The 17241-nt window shown below is 38.4% G+C and overlaps 1 protein-coding gene across 13 annotated transcripts in view; it reads right to left on the reverse strand.

The window, feature by feature from the left end:
* Positions 1-371: 371 nt before the first annotated feature.
* The window catches only part of CNOT6 (CCR4-NOT transcription complex subunit 6), a 65809-nt gene continuing 48939 nt past the window's right edge, over positions 372-17241 (reverse strand). For 4 of the 13 annotated variants that reach the window (XM_023617002.2, XM_070233702.1, XM_070233697.1 and 1 more), the window contains 8 exons: positions 12757-12861; positions 12606-12674; positions 11369-11526; positions 10154-10308; positions 9394-9548; positions 8266-8496; positions 6326-6528; positions 372-4367 (listed from right to left, as the gene is read on the reverse strand). In XM_023617002.2, coding sequence (XP_023472770.1) covers positions 4155-4367; positions 6326-6528; positions 8266-8496; positions 9394-9548; positions 10154-10308; positions 11369-11526; positions 12606-12674; positions 12757-12861 — 1289 coding nt within the window. In that variant the 3' untranslated portion in view covers positions 372-4154. The remainder of the gene's footprint in view (positions 4368-6325; positions 6529-8265; positions 8497-9393; positions 9549-10153; positions 10309-11368; positions 11527-12605; positions 12675-12756; positions 12862-17241) is intronic. The other 9 variants (XM_023617003.2, XM_070233698.1, XM_070233703.1 and 6 more) reach the window with 4 other exon arrangements.

Consider the following 17241-nt stretch of genomic DNA (forward strand, 5'->3'; position numbering starts at 1 on the left):
TGAAATGTCAACCTCCTTCCAAAAGATGGAAAACACACGAGATCATTTCTTCTATTATGAGGTATAGTATATATAGTAACAACAATAAAAAATCCTAAATGCAAAAGGACCATCAGATGCCCAAATATAAAATTGGACTTTGGCAAAGATATGAGTGTCATACAGAACAAGAGAGCCAATAAGGAAATTATTAAGTTCACACCTTCTCTCCAATACCACAGCTCTGTTCCCATTCACTCTTCCCTTTCAAAAGGTGAGTTATAACCCTGTCCCAGATGACTCAGAATTTGAACTGTGTGGTCCGCTGATTAACTGCTGATTTATTTTTCTCAAACCTCAGTACTACAGCTATACAAATTACACTGTTAAAATATTTGAAACAGATATTGAATTTATTTGTTGGCTATGAGTAGGAAAATACATTGGTAAAGAAAAGAGACCCTGTATATAAATATAATACTAGCTAGTTACAATTTGACCAAGAAGGTTCCACTGGAAAGAACAGTAAAAGCCCTTGTTACCACCAGTCCATAGGTACACATTCGGCTTATGCCCGTATCAAAGAGCCGCCCAGGCAAATGCGACATTCTTTGAGCTTAGTGCAGATAATGTGCTGAGTTTTGTTACATGAATGGTAAACAAAAGTAGTCCAGTGCATTACACAATATAATGTACTGTGAATAAGATTAGATACTCTGTTGTAGACACTACTTGAACATGAATAAAATTTATGTCACCAAAAAGAAGAGCGAAATGAACATCTTAAAATACTGTTTACAAGTTGGGGAGAAACACTTGTGAGATGTTCTTTGAATTATCTGCAGCATCTGTACTGGATATTCTGATTGGTTCATTAAAAGAACAAACTGCTGTAATTGTTTTGCTTAGGTTGGCTTTTGTTCTAATACGAGATGATTCCAAAACCTTAAAAGTCTCTATGGAAACAAATCCCATTAGTTTAAATAGTAAAAAACGCAATACTAAAACTGGTATTTATTATTTAAAACGTGAACCTTAGCAGAGCTTTGAAATTTTAATTTCAACATTCAGAAGTGCATTCCACCCAATTTAATAATGTCCTTAGGTTTCAAAGTGCTAACTCAAAATAAGTTTTCTTGGCTGTAACCAAATCAAATAAAAACATATTTCTTGGAGATGTTCCTTGTCTATCTTGTAGGACTATTAAAGTTGCAATCAACATTTTATTTCTACAACTTTAAATTATGCCATAAATTAATTTTGATGAACATTTAAATTCTCAAAGCATAAATAGTTACCACTTATATGGTAAACAGCATTTCAAGAGATTTACACAAGGATTTTCAAATTTCTAATCATTAAAAGAGAAAACATACCCCAAATCTTCTGTAAAATATTCATAAGATGGATTTGTCCAGCAAGAACACTGAAATTACATTATGGCAACACCACATTAAATATATTTGTTATAGAATTTGTCAAAAAAAAATCTATACTGTGAAAACATACTAGGATTTATTGCATTTTAGGGAGTATGGATTATTGGAAATTATTCAGGACACAGAAAATATTTAAAACACAAAACCTCGCTTAACAAAAGTTATCATAATCTATCTTGGGGTGACCATTTATTCCCCACAGGCCTAAAATATTTCTTTCTCTTTTGAAGTTAGAGTTTTAAATCTATACTCTTGGTTCAATTTATAACTATCTCAATAAGGTGGGGAAGCTGTTCAAACTGACCCACAGAATGCAGTATGCCAAGAAGAGGCAAGAACAAATATTTTCAAGACATAACCGGCCGTTATATCTCACTATGTTGCCCCCAGATTCAAACATATTGTAGACAATATCAATACAGATGAAAACACTTTGTATAAAGCTCAAACCTTCAGCATCTAAGAAGTGCACTCTAGTTCCAGCATCTAGGAGAAGAATGCATCCTCCACGCACAGAGGAAGTGCTTCTCCCCTCCCCTTCCATAAAGCTCTCGGACCTGTTCTGACAAAAGGCAGATCACAGGAAAAGTGGCTCCCTTCGTCTCCTCAGTCCAACCAGCTCCAGCTTGCCCTTGCTGGAAATTGTCATGATGCACATTACCAACACAGTGTTTAGGAAAAATGAGTAAACACACCTTTTATTCACACTTTACAAAAAAATAAAACAAAAACCCCATAAAATTTATGCGTTAGTTCTACATCAATACGAGCTTCTAATGGACTGATTATAAACTGGGTGTGTTTGGTGTCGGCACAACTTAAACAAAAAGCAAAAAATAAAAAAAACCATCACAACAAAATCTTTAAAAACCTCAAAGGAAAAACCAGGTCCAAGACAAAGATTCAAGATCAAAACCTTCAGGAAAATTTTTTTAAAAGAAAGAAAGAAAGAAAGAAAGAAAAAAAAAAATCATCATTTATTTAAACAGTATGTAATTTTATTTTCTCTTAAAAACAAATTAAGCACATTTAAGTGCCGAACATTTTTCATAAAATTTTAAGTCATTATCCAAAATGACTCCTTCTCTATATAAAAATTGTTAACAATCAACAATTTTTGTTTAATGCTCACATGGTATCCTTTTGCTCCCCTGCCTGCAGTTGAAACAAAAGCAGTTAAACCAAGTTCCCTCTGAATTCATTTGATTTTTGAGAGAAGAATGAATGAATGAGAACAAAATATACATGAGTTAACTTTGCAAAGTTACAGCTGGCTTCTATCTCTAATCTACTAATGGCACTATGGGCAAAATACAGGGCAGAATATAACTTGATCTTGGTCGACATATTAAAATGACTTAGTCACTTTAAAAATGATCTGAAGAATTGTCTTGGGGACCTGTTTTGAAAATATATCTCCTTTATACTGTTTCATAAACGGAAAATCACTTTCTTTTTTTAAAAAAAGGAATGATTTTAAAAAACATGGAGACTAAAGAATTCATGGAAAACAAAAAGAGCTCACATGATAGCGCTCTAGGCGACAGACAGCACTGTGCAACAGCGCCAAGAAGCAGTGCTTGCGTCTGATGAGCAGAGACCCAGGGACCCACCCTAGGAGCATGTTCCAAATGTGACTTTCGGTGCTTCACAACGGGAAGAGCCACAGCTCACACAAAAGCATTTTCACAAAATTCTCACAAACGTTAAACAGTATTTAAAAATCTAAAAGAGGATGCACAGACTTTCTCTGCACGCACAGGCAGTGCTCAGCGAGAACAAATTTAGGCAGGCACAGTGGAGATAGGACAGGAAGCGCCTCAAAAGGGAGTTAAGAAGCTGTACCTAAGCAGCTGTAATGTTTTAACTTAAAAGTTAAAGATTTAAAAATATCAGAACGTACATATACCAGCCATTACATTCAGTCCACAGACGCCCAGATCTTTCACCGTGCAGCTTCTCTCTCCTGTAGATAGTTTTCATGACAACACAGGGTTTCATGGATAAGTTGTCACTGGTCGAAGAAAATGTCCTAAGCTTTAAACAGATTTAAAGAGCAATGTTCTCAATTTAAAAATAAAGTAGTACAAAAGGGCTAACAAAACCCTAACAGTGCAAATCATCAGCAGAGAAAGTCTGTTGCAGCTTCTTTTACAAGCTGGCCTTTATAACGCATGAAACAGGTAAAAAAACTTAGCCTTAGTTTATAATACAATCATTTCCAAATCTGATTTTTTTAGTACAAAATTTCATAAATCAGGTCTCCTGTGGATCATATACAATCATAAAGGCTAAATTCAAAGTCTTTATTTTACAAACAAGTCTGAAAAGGGAAGAGTCAAGTATGGGAGAATGGTCTCTGGATGGTACTACTGGCCTCAGGAAAGCAGTGCTACAGATTTCTGTGCAAAGAGAGTATGCTGTTCAAACATTTTCCTATTTCAAGGCATGAAAATATTATTTGAATAGAAGAAACAGGAAAATCACTTGTAACAAATTAAAGAGAGGTGCACACACACCAATCCCTGTCTAACAGTATATAAAGCATATTGGGCTCAGTATTTGTCTGTTGCTAGCACCTGGCTTTCATACTATATCTTTATCAAAAAATCAGATTGAAAACTCAAATTACCATTAAGGAAAAAAAAAAACCCTAGTGGCCATACCTCACTCCCCTCTATTCAGATTTTTATGAGTTTAGAAATGAAACTGAGGTCGTCCTCTGAAGGTACTTGACTACCTCCTGCTGGGAAGGTGAATGCCGTTAACTTGGGGCAGGAAAGGCAGTAAGAGCTCCAGTTGTGCAAAAAGTGAGAAGTGATCAGAGGGGATGAGTGGGTGTGGGCAGCCGCTGATATTATTCTCAACTAGCCAATGGTGATCCAGAGGTCCCAGGATGCCTAAAGTGTTCAGCTGAGGTTTAGAGTAAAAGATGTAGTCAATTATACCCTGAAAAACAGAAAGGGGAAAAAAAAGACACGGCCCCACATAAGATAACGCTGAAATGCTGAAAGCGTTCAAGACATACCCTTACACTCATATTTGATAAACAAAGAAACTTAGCATGAGGAAGAGGCAGTACTACGTAAACCAAATGGTACCCCAAATGTCAAATCTGGCAGAACGAAGAAAGTTTAGCAACGGTAATCATTCATTTTTCCTCCCAGCTGGGTCTTTTCAGAATTTCTGAAGAGACCTACAACATCCTCAATGAAATGGGCCCTGCTTCTCTTTCCTAACTTAATTTGTACTACTTTTCCCCTTGCTCACTCCTCTGTTGCCATACTAGCCCTTCTGTTTTAGGGGGGAGGTGAAGTGGGGTACACTCCTCGCAGATGCCAAGCTCTTTCCTGCCCCAGGGCCTCCACACATGCTGTCCCCTCTGCCTGGAACACTTTCTTCTACTTGTCATTTGGTTGATGCCTTCGCAACCTTCAAGTTCACTTTCCAAAGACCTTCCTGAATCCTGTCCTCACCCACTTAATACTTCCTATCCCCTCCAATTCCCTTCCCCGGTTAATGTGCAGCCCAAGGTGTAACTACATACTCATCTATGTAGTCAAGACCTGTCTCTCCCCAAGACCCCAGGCTCCACGAGGGTCTCTGCCGTGCATGCCCTCAGCAGCACCGAGACACGGCCTCTGGCACACGGCTAACGATCTCTGGTTTAACCCTCTCTTCCCTTAACTCCAGCCTCTCCTCTACATGCTCTTGGCCAAAAGTATTTAATCACATTCAAGTGTCTTCTTCCCATTTCTCCAGCAGCAATGGGAACAAGAGAAAAAAAATCCCTAATTTCTCCCACCTTTTGGTTATCACTCTCACCTCTTCTTCAATCAATCTGCTTGAAATGAGAATCTAAGAGTTGGTTGTTACTACCTCATCACTCAGTTATTCTTCAACTCACCACATTCTAGTCTCTCTGCCCAGCTCTCCAGTGAAATATCTCTTGCCATCACCTTCTCTGAAGTTTACACTTGCTCCTCCCCACTAGGAGGGCCTTCCTTCCTCAGCAGTTAGACTCCTACACAGTCCTGGTTGTCCTCCTCTCCCTTGTTCTTCTTCTGTCGTTTACAAGTTAGTTTTTCCCAGTCTACTCTATCTCTTCAACTCTACAGTCAGCTGTTCCCCGAGTTAAATCATTACCCACAGCACTGTGGTTCCTCCAAAGGCAAACAAAAACTGTCAGAGTTTTCAGCAGTTTCTCAAGAGTCTAAAAAGCCCTCCTCTCCAAAATTAAGAACCAGCTAACACTAGTATTTACACTCTAATAGACTAGCCAACCTGAACAATTATTTCTCCAGCAGGTTAGAAATGGAAAACCAGGATTTAAGAGAGCAGAAATGCAGAAGGTGGCTAAAAAGGACAGTTGAACACAAGCCCTAAACAACCACTGACAGCAAAAATGAGGAGAATCACTGAGGAAAGCCTCCACATGGTGAGCTGTTAACGGTACAAGAAGGCATGTGATAAATCTTAGAAATTTGAAGATGGCTAATAATAAACCACAGTTTGGCACTCAAAGAGCAGTTTCAGTTAAATTAAAATATGAGAGATTGAACCCCTCACCGCAACTGACCACAAATTAGTGTGGTAGCACATGCACAGCTGTTAGTAATGAGCCTTTAAGAAATGGAGTTGCCCAAAAACAGTGACAGTTAACTCAGGATTTACTATCATTGTTTCATCTGATTGTTTCCCCTGGAAATGAATCTACAGGTATCTATAAAGCAGGGACAGGAGACTAATCACACGAACTCTACATAGGAGTAAGAAAAGAGTATGACGTCAACTAATTTAAGATGGCTTAACTCCATTCTGAACATATAGCCACATTCTAAAGACACAACGAAGTTACCAGACTCCAAAAAACAGAGGTTTTAAAGCTGATCCATCTCCACACTCACCTTGAAATCGAAGGTGTAGTTCGTGTAGGGCATCAGGCCACTCTCGTAGGCACTCTTTAACTTGAACCCATGCGTGATCCTGCCATTGGTCGTCCCATTTTTCCCATTGCAGCTGAAGTTTGTAAGACTTTCATTATATCTCAGCTCCTTAAAGTCTTTATGGTTTGTTTCTACTCCACCAGTGCTCAAATATTCTACAACACCTATAATAAAAATAAATGTACTTTCTTGCCAAGTATAATAAACAGTGTACAAAAATCACTAAAAAAGAAAATTCAACAGCAAATAGTTTTAAACCAAAAATATCCCACTTCCTAAAATGTTTCAGTTTTTTTTACATACATTTGCCAGAACTTGTCTAAATCCACTTTTACATAGGTTTAATCATAGTTTACTGAATATTTTATATTTTGCTTTATTGTATCACATGAACTTTCTTTTCTTTTTTTTTTTTTTTAGGAAGATTGGCCCTGAGCTGACATCTGTACCCATCTTCCTCTATTTTATATATAGGACACTGCCACAGCATGGCTTGATGAGTGGTGCGTAGATCCACGCAGGTGATAGGAACCAATGAACCCTAGGCCTCCAAAGCGGCACGGGCGAACTTAACCACTGTGCCACCAGGCCAGCCCCACAATTATCTTTTTAAACTAGTTCCTTAATTTTTTTAAAATTCGGGTTGTTTCTACTTTTTAAAAAGAACACAATTATTAGTATGTAGGTTTCTGCTTATGCTAAATTATTTGCTTGGTATAAAATACCAAAATTAGGATTCATTGTGCCATTGTACGTATTGCCAACCATGGAAGAGAATGTTATTAGTTAGTTACAGAGCAACTTCACTATCCCTGGACACTATTCTTCCAACTTCCTAAGCATGAGATGGGCTCTGCAAATATTTATTTTAATTTTCATTGAATTAGTTAGCAAGTTGGACATTTTCCCATGTGTTTGCTATTACAATACTGTATTTTCCAACACTGAAATGGGTCTTAAGATTTGCATTCTTTGACAAGAGTCTTCCATTGCCCCTCAGATACTTCTGTAGCTGAAGAGTGGGTGGAAAGCATGCAGAGAAACTGCCAGAGAGTAATCCTCAACTGCGTCAGCAGCAGAAACCCCCAAGTTTTGATGAGATGGACTAAAGAATTATACATCTCAGATACCTTTATTTTCCCTGAAAACGAATTTGAACATAGTTTCTATCTTTTTAATGGCTTTCGTCTATCGTGATGGCAGTGATGTGCTGCTGAATTTAACCCCTCCAAAGTGTGCACGTGCACGCACGCACGCATGCAAGTCCAAGAAAAAGTATTCTTGTGTACAGGAGAGAGAATAAACAAGGAGTTGAAATACAAAAAAGAAGAAATCCTTACTTTGATATCACAAGGTTATGATTTATTCACTGTACTATCTACGGTAAAGTATTCAAGAAGAAGGCGTTCTGTATTCTACTTTGTGACAGATCAAGATCCCTGTTCTTTTTTGTTAAAACCACTTGCTTGATCTGTACAAACAAAGACTCTCAATTTCCACCTGAGGTGTATTTTCTAATCAAGCTCCTATAACATAAGGTCAAATTGAAACTGGATTACATTACTATCCCAGAGAAGCTGTCTTAATAACCTTTTCAGAGTCTGGATTATACATAACCTGAGGGTAATGAAATATAATTATATGTTCTTTAACAAGTTATTTCAAGTTATCACCTAGGTGTTTATTGAAAATGATTCATGTCCTCCCTCCTCAGGTTTCCATAACAGCATTTCATTTTTAGAATGGTCCCACTGCTCCACGCGAAATCTTTACACCTGATTCATAGATGCCACTACAAACTGAATTTTTGTTCTGACTAAACTGGAATTATCAGAAACAACAAATTACACAAACATTTTAAGTCAAAAAGCATCCTATATAAGATAACATTCTTTTCTTACCAGAGTCTGGCAAAGAATTAAGATCTGCACACAACACCAGTGGAATAGCTCCAAACTCTCCCAACACACTGGACTGGAGGCTCCGTGAGGCTTTGTCAATAATGTTCTTCACTTCTGAGAGGAACATCATTGTCTGAACCAACTTCACATCAGAGTATTCAGGGTCCCAATGCATATGAGCATTAGCCACAAGAATCAGTTGTTTTTCTGTTCCGAGATGTGGTTTTCCAGCTATATTAGACAAAAAGAAAGACAGACAAAACCCGTCCATCAGGCCATATATTCCTACAGGGTCTAAAACCAAGTAATATCTCAGAGTCTTGGGAATAAAAAAAGACCCTAAAATTTACCTAACAATCTCCCATTTGATGACCAAATCTACCCTACAACGACCCGGAGAGCCAGACCCCAGCCCTCTGAGCGAGCACGTCCGCACAGGGCGTCCACCGTCGGCACAACACAGCCCATTCTCTTTGGGACAGCTTTGAGTTTTAAATAGTTCTGTCCCCTGGAAACTTCTGGTCTTAGTTCAAATGTCCTAACTTGAGCCTCCCAAAATTACATCTCTACTCTTTTTCTTTGCTATGGTGAAGATGATCACTAAGCTCCATCTTTCATTTTTTCTATCCTTCAGCTTCAACTGTTCCTCAAGTGACAGAAGTTTCACTTCTCAGCAGGACGGTCCCTCTAAATACACTTTTAATATGAAGTAAGTCCATTTCTCCAAAACTCAAGACCTTTAAAATAATGATTACAAGTAGGTCAGGAAGAGAAGTTGGCTTACAGAATATCCTGCTGCCAAGAAATTACAGACGTGTATGCAGCTCTTCTCTCCAAGCAGTTACTTTAACTATTATTTACTTCAACATTTCTCTTATGAGAAAAATCCTTGGGAGCAAAGAAACTATTTTGTTCTTTGGCTTTATGCCTTTCAAGGTGTGAAACACTTTTCTGAGCAATGCTTTCTTTCTCATGTCAAGCTTTGTGGTAGGGAAAAAGGGATACTTTAGGAAAGATTTAAGTTCTCACTGAGTTTCTTCAGGTGTTAGACAAGACTATTATTACAAATTTTCTGTTTTCTATTAAATTTTGGAGGTCAATTTTACACGAAGTGAAAAGGTCACTCACATGACATTTCAATCAATTCCTTTCGAAGTTCTAGCAGTACTGCAACTCCAATGTTATCTTTTGTCATGACTCTGTTCAGCATAGCTTCAGACCCTTCTGAATTTGCCATCGCTAGCTGATTAAATTCAACAGTGTGTTTCTGAACCAAAGTAAATCTAAAACAAAAACAAAAACACACACACAAACAAAGAATTGGGAATACCAAGATATTAGCTTTGTGGGAAATGCAGTTTTCCCAAACTTCCTTAACAGATATGATGGCATGTAAATCACATTATGGAAAATCCTCCACACTTAACACAAAGCTTCGCACATCCACTTAAAGTTGTTCTCAGTCTGTTACTGACACAAATAACATCTTGAAACACTTTTACAACTTAAGATAATGTAGTCATCTTCTGTTTAGGTTTCATGGTGGAATATTCCATCTTGTAATTTTTAAATAATTCTTTTCCAAAGTATAGGTTTAAGAATCGCTCTACCATCCTAGAGGGAATGTTAATTACAAGGTGTTTCAATCAACAATTGGAGTTAAGCTCTAGTAAACACCTGAAGAAACAGCAGCACTTTCAACAATGTCTCCAAAGCAAGATTATTTCTGATGATTCAAAACAAAACAAAACAAAACCTTAAGTCAATAGTATTGTTTGAGTAATGATACAAGGTCTCACTCTCTTATCTGGCAACTAATTTCCATACCCTTGGCCCACACTCTGCAAATATAAAGAAAATTTTCCTTTTTAAAAATAAGATGACTTACTTTTCTGTCTTGAAGAATATTGCACAGCCATCAACATGTTTTCTTTCTTGTTCTGACATTGTCCTAGCTCTAGATTTAGGACTAAAGAATCCATTATAGCCACGTTCTTTCAGTTCTACCAGAAAAAAACTGTAATACTGTTCTGTTTCAACCTCCTGAAAAATTGTAAACAGCGAAGTTACTTCATAAGACAAAAATCAGTCCTTTGCATTAACTTTTATATGTACAGTATGAGAGCTTAAAATAATTTCAAAGGACTGATCTACAGAATAAAGAATGTAACACCTTTGCAATGTAATTTATCTGAAACTAACTGAACGCCTATTTGTCATTTTACAGGTACCAGATGACAAGGTCAATTCTTTGTTGTTTAGGAGTAAAGAATGAAAAGACATATACCTCTATGCACGTGTATTTCCTGATATTTTAGAACTGATGTGGAACCAGAATCAGAGAGGTAGAAGGAACTCCCCAGATCATAATTCCAGATCATAATTTCACTTGGAGAGAAAGTGACTTCCAAGGTCATGTAAGTTATTATGTAAGTTGGACTAAGAACCCCAAGTTACATGGACCAGGCTCAATGCTCTTTCCACTGTGCCCTAATTATTTTGTTATCACCAGCCATAAAGCAAAATCATACTTGGACAACGCCACCCAATTCAAAAATAGTGTGCAGGGGCATTAGGGAGGGAAAGGTGAAAATTGAGCTGTCACAGCAAACGCTTAAAACCCAGCTTAACCCATTTGCTTAATTTAGCAGCACAGTGCTGCACAACAAAGCAGGCAGTGAATGCTCCCAGGATTCACAAAAAACGGTCACTATTTTAATTGTTATAAAGCCAAACAGCGGTCAGCCCTGTGGATGAGTGGTTAGGTTCGTATGCTGCACTTTGGTGGCCCAGAGTTTGCTGGTTCAGATCCTGGGCACGGACCTAGCACCACTCATCAAGCCACGCTGAGGTGGCATCCCACATGGCGCAAGCAGCAGGACCTGCAACTAGAATACGCACCTACATACTGGGGGGCTTTGGGGAAAAAAAAAAAAGATTGTGAACAGATGTTAGTTCAGGACCAATCTTAAAAAAAAAAAAAGCTAAATATTTTAAAGCTGGGGCTTCAAATGTGTCCGTGTAATGCATTCCCAGGTTGCTCCTTGCTGTACCAGTGTTGGGCATCTGTGTGATTTAAACAAATACGACTCTGATGACTTACCTGAAGACTTACGATATCAGCATTGCAGCTCAAGATTTCTTGAATAATGGCCTTTTTCCTGTAGTCCCAGTTTAGCGCCCATGATGGACAGTAGCCGTATAACTGCCGGGTCGCGTATTTATCACAAAGAACATTGTAGCACATGACAGAAAACAAGGCTGTGGGAAAGACAATTTTACTTATTCACACGTGTGGCAGGAAACCCACAATTAATTTCAGTAGTTTTCACTTAAGTGTTAAGTTTGACTTTATTCACTCAACATATATTTATTAAAAAGCTACTATATGCCAGACATGGTGGCTATAAATAAACTCGAATAATGAAGGAAAGACAGATACATGAACCAATTATAATACAAAGTATTATCTGTTAGAGACATAGCACAGAAGGTTTGAAGCTAAAAGACGAAGATGGTGAGCCCTTCAGCCTCTAAGACCAGGGCTCCTCATTCCTATGCTCCCTCCACTTTGCCAACTGTTAACATAGGATGTGCAAACGTGACAGGCAGTTTCCTTAATAGGCATATTTAGTTTTCTTCTATAGAGCAACTATTATTAATTCACGTGAAAGGAAAGGAGTATTAGACCAAATCCTGTTACACACATCACAGAAGTTCCGAAACTATTTTCATAAAATTTAAGTTAAAAGGAGATTAGAGGTCATTAGTTCAATTTCTCCCTCAAGTAAGTGTTTTGGCTGTTTTACAATTTTACAGTATCAAATACATTTGGAATATACTAGGGTTTGGAAACTTCTCATATAGAAAGATTTGGTGTATTTATTCTAAGTGAATTTGATCAATACCCTATAGCAGGTTTCTCAACAGTGGCACTATTGGCATTGTGGGTGAGTACAGTTTTTGCTGTGGGGGGCTGTGCTGTGCCTTGTATGATGCTTAGCAGCATCTCTGATCTCTAGCCACAAGATGCCAGCAGCACCTCCCCCAGTTGTGACAATCAAAAATATGTCTCCAGACATTGCCAAATGTCCCCCGGGGGATAAAACTGCCTCTAGTTGAGGAGCACTGCTTTACAGCATATTTTCTATAGCATAGTATGGAGGTAGCATAGTATGGAGGCCTGGTGGGCAAGAATCAAGTCTTTATTATTACCTCCCAAACCACATCACCCCTAAGCATTCTACTGTACCACTGCCCATAATCTAAAGCATGCCAACAATACTATTTGCTTTATAGAGACCAAGTGAAAATAAGAGTTAAAAAATAAGGCTACCAACCAGTAGGCCTTGTTCTGTCTGGTTCTTGTAACATAATCCAAGATCTTGGAGGTGGTTGTTCTGTTGAAACTAGTTGAATATAAAACACAAAATTAAGCAATATTCTTATACGTCTTCCCTTAAAAAATGGTTTAAACAAATGATCACTTACTTCTTTTTGCAGTACCTGCCAAATTATCAAGCAAATAGTTCAGTAGCCTTCTTGTTCCATCTGGTTCCAAATAGAGGTTCAATATATCTTGGGTAAGTGGATTTCCTGGAAATATTTTCAAAATAGGTAAAATAAAACCAAGATAAGTACTAAAATATTTCAAAATTGAAAAATACACCAAAATTATCAGATCATCTATATAGCAATGTAAAGTTATTAGGAATATACCAAACTGGAAAAAATATTCTTTTTTCAGTTTTTGATGTGAAGAGTAAAAATGATTTATACCGTGTTCCATAGAGGTATACAAAAAATGACTGCTAATGGGGGCTGGCCCCGTGGCCGAGTGGTTAAGTTCGCGCGCTCCGCTGCAGGCGGCCCAGTGTTTCGTTAGTTCGAATCCTGGGCGCGGACATGGCACTGCTCATCAGACCACGCTGAGGCAGCGTCCCACATGCCACAACTAGAAGAACCCACAACGAAGAATACACAACTATGTACTGGGGGGCTTTGGGGAGAAAAGGAAAAAATAAAATCTTTAAAAAAAATGACTGCTAATGGACTCACATCATTCTGGAAGATATCTAATACTGCTCTGTATTTGAACCCGCCTCATCAACACTTGCATAATGGTAAAAAGCAGGTGAAATGAACTGGGGAGAGTGGGAAGAAGGAGCAGACAGGGAAAGATGACAGCCAATATAATGAATCAAAGAATCAAAATGTAAGAATGCAACTAAGCTAACAAGAAAACATCCTAATGCCTAATGTAGTCTAGCATTTAGCTTTTTTAAAATTCTACTGAATAAATTAACAAACTGCGGCAGACTTGGTTTAAGATTAAGTCACCAAGGCAGGGGGAAAACCCCAGGGACGTGAGCCATCTGTAAACTCAATAACTGTTTCTCAAGTGCCAAAAACGGAAGCAAATCAACAATTTACATGTATTTATAAGAATCTTAAGTCCTCTCAGCAGGATTTCTTATGTACACATGAGAAATAACAGTACAGTGCACTGTTTGAAACAGCAAAGTTCCTATCCACGCCACACAAGTGGTGTACATTGTCTTGGATGCCATAGGACCACTTTAAGAAAAATGAAGAAATTCTGTAGACTGAAAAAGGCAGCTAAAATGATGAAAGAGCTTCACCATCCAAATGAAAAAAAAAAAAAAAAAGAAAGGACATGGAATCTAAGAATGACCATAGCCCAGAGAAAAAGTGGTTTTTTTCCTATTCTTTGTGAAAGAGTAGACTCAAATGGCAGAATGAGGACCAAGGCATAGGATCTAATAGAAAAGCCAGCTCAGAAGAAGAGGTTGGTCAACATGAGAACTATTTCCGATGAAATGCCCTACCCTGTGAGGTAGTAGTGTTCCCTTCATAAAAGCCAGATTATGTGGACGGGAAGAACAGCTAAGTTAGTTGACCTTTAAGATCTCTTTAAGACTCTAGGATTCTAAGAATTAGAAAGGTAAAAATGTGCTCCCCATGTGCAAAGCACGTCTCTGCAGGAAGGCAGGTTACAACAGTATCCTTCTCTCCCAAGTCTACAGTTCTTCACAGCTACCAAAGCCCTGAAATTTCCACTTAGTCACAATCTTACGAGACAGGCACAGTCATAACCTGAGAGTTAGCAAAACCCTTTGTTAAAGGTATCTTGAGAAAATGAATTCAACTAAAAACTTCTTAGTACTAGGTCAGCAGCCCATTCTAACTAGACCTACACTAAAGCTGCCTTTCCACTACTTGCTAGTGCAAACAACGTTTGGAGGCAAACACTGACTGCTTATACCTACGGGACCCTTCCTTCTAAGATCTTTCTTTATAAACTAAAAACCACTCCCAAACACAAACATCTAATTACGACTCTCTAGTAAATGCAGCTAAAGCCTAATGATATATTTCCCCCAAAGTCTACTTGCTTTTTTGGATTCCTTTAAATTTAAAATTAATCTGCTCTTCATTGCCTGGAAAAATAATATATGTAAGGTAAAGTTAACAAAAACAACAACACAATTCTGGAATCGAAACATGATATTGAGTCCTCAGAAATAAGGAACAAAAGTCAACGAGAGAAGTTGCTACTGGAAAGACAAAGGAGACGTCCTTTTCCGACCCCTCCTGCTGAGTACAACTAAAATCCCTGTGCATTATGTGTAAACAAGCATAAAACCCTGAAACACGGTGAGAAGGCAAAATGGCTAGAGGCCTCAGGACCTGAGGAACAACATAGCGGTGAAGTTCTTGGGTTTACCTTTTGCTCACATATCCCAGACAAGGAGCTGAAGAAGCCAGCAAGTGCAGAAGGTAAAATTGTCCCTATTTGTAAATGATGATTTTCTAAATAGAAAATTCCAAATAAACCTACAAAAAAACCAAAAGCAACTCTTAGAACTAGAAAGGAGTTCAACAAGGTAGAAGGATACAAGAGAAAAATACAAAAATCCAGGGGGCCACCCTGGTGGCCGCGTGGTTAAAGTCCCACATGTTCCACTTCGGCGGCCCAGGTTGGCGGGTTCAGATCCCGGGTGTGGACATAACTCCACTCATCAGCTATGCTGTGGAGGCATCAAGATTGGCACAGATGTTAGCTCAGGGCTAACCTTCCTCAAGCAAAAAAAGAGGAAGATTGGCAATGGATGTTAGCTCAGGGCAAATCTTCACCAAAAAAAAAAAATCCATTCTATTTCTATATACTAGAAATGGACAGCAAAATTTAAAATTTAAAATATAGTATCATTTACAATCACTCAAATAAAAAAGAACGGAAAGACTGAGGCATCAATCTAACAAAATATTTTCAGGACCTATATACCAAAAACTACATGACACTGAAGAAAAAAATCAAAGATCTAAATATATGGAAGAGATATAGCACATTCATGGATTGGAAGACTCAGCCAAGTAAAGATGTCAATTCTCCCCAATTTGATATGAAGGTTTAACACAATTCCGATAAAAATCCTAGCAATATTTCTTGTAACTATAGATATTATTCCATATCTATATACGTGTATCTAGACACATGTATGTGGACAGGCAAGAGAACTAGAAGAGCTAAAACCATTTTGGAAAGAAGACTATAGTGGAGAAATCAGTGTGCCCTATTTTAAGACTTATTACCCTATTTCAAGTTTCAGGTAACTACGTGGTATTGGCAGGGGGATAGACACATAGACTCATCTGTTCCATAGGGAACAGAACAGAAAGATCCAGAAATAGATCCACATAGATATGTCCAAATGATTTTTGAAAAGGTGCAGAGCAAGTCAACGGAGGAAAGACTTCTCAACAAGTGGTGCTGGAGAAAGTGGACATCCAAAGGCAAAAAAAATCAACCTTGAACTAATCCTCACTTCTTTTAACTCAAATTGGATGACAGACTTAAATGTAAAACATAAAACCATAAAACTTTTAGTACAAAACAAAGGAGAAAATCTTTAGGATACAGAGCTATTCAGAGTTCAGAGACGATACCAAAAGCAGGATCCATAAAAGGAAAAATGATAAACTGAACTTCATCAAAATTAAAAACTTCTGATACATAACAGACCCTATGTGATATTGTGATTTATAATAAGAGATATATATTTGGTCTTTGTCCACTGTTCCTGGCACAGAGCTCCTAAAACCCTTGGAATTTCCTAAGTGATGAGAGCGATAAAGGAGTCTCTTGTTATGTTAACAAGGTGACTTTTGGACCCCACTCAAGGATGGGGGCTGGTTGCCAGGAGAACAAATCATGTGACTAGAGGGTCAGAACTTTCGGTCCAACATCCATGAGGGAAGAGGGGCTGAAGGTTGACTCAATCGGCAACAGCCAATGATTTAATCAATTGTGCCTATGTAATGAGGCCTCCCTCAAAACCCAGAAGGACAGGGCTCAAAGAGCCTCTGGGTTAAACATGTGGAGATTTGGTGAGAAAGAGAGTGGAGAGGCCTGAAAAGGGCATGGAGGTTCGGCACCCTTCCCCCATACCTCGTCCTCTGCATCCCTTCCATCTGGTTGTTCCTGAGCTATATCCTTTATAATAAACTGGTAATCTAGTGAGTAAATGAGTCTCCTGAGTTCTGTGAGCTGCTCTAGCAAATTAATCAAACGCAAGGAGGGGTTGGGGGAACCTCAAATCTGCAGCCAGTGGGTCAGAAGCAAAGGTGACAACCTGGGATTCTGATTAGCATCTGAAGTTGGGGGGTGGCGGGGGTGCAGTCTTGTAGGACAGAGCCCTTTACCTGTGGAATCTGATGCTGTCTCTGGGTAGGTAGTGTCAGAACTGAGTTGAACTGCAGGACACCCAGCCGGTGTCCCAGAATCGCCTGCCGGTGTGGGGGAATCCCTCTACACACACATGTGGGGATTAGGTGTTAGAATCCTTTCACTCTGTTAAGTGGATGAAAAAACAAGCTACATATTCCAAGAAAGTATTTGCAAATCACATATTTGACAAAGGCCTAGATCTAAAATATATAAAGGACCCCCAA

The sequence above is a fragment of the Equus caballus genome, chromosome 14 (assembly GCF_041296265.1).
Source record: "Equus caballus isolate H_3958 breed thoroughbred chromosome 14, TB-T2T, whole genome shotgun sequence".
NCBI classification, from domain to species: domain Eukaryota; kingdom Metazoa; phylum Chordata; class Mammalia; order Perissodactyla; family Equidae; genus Equus; species Equus caballus.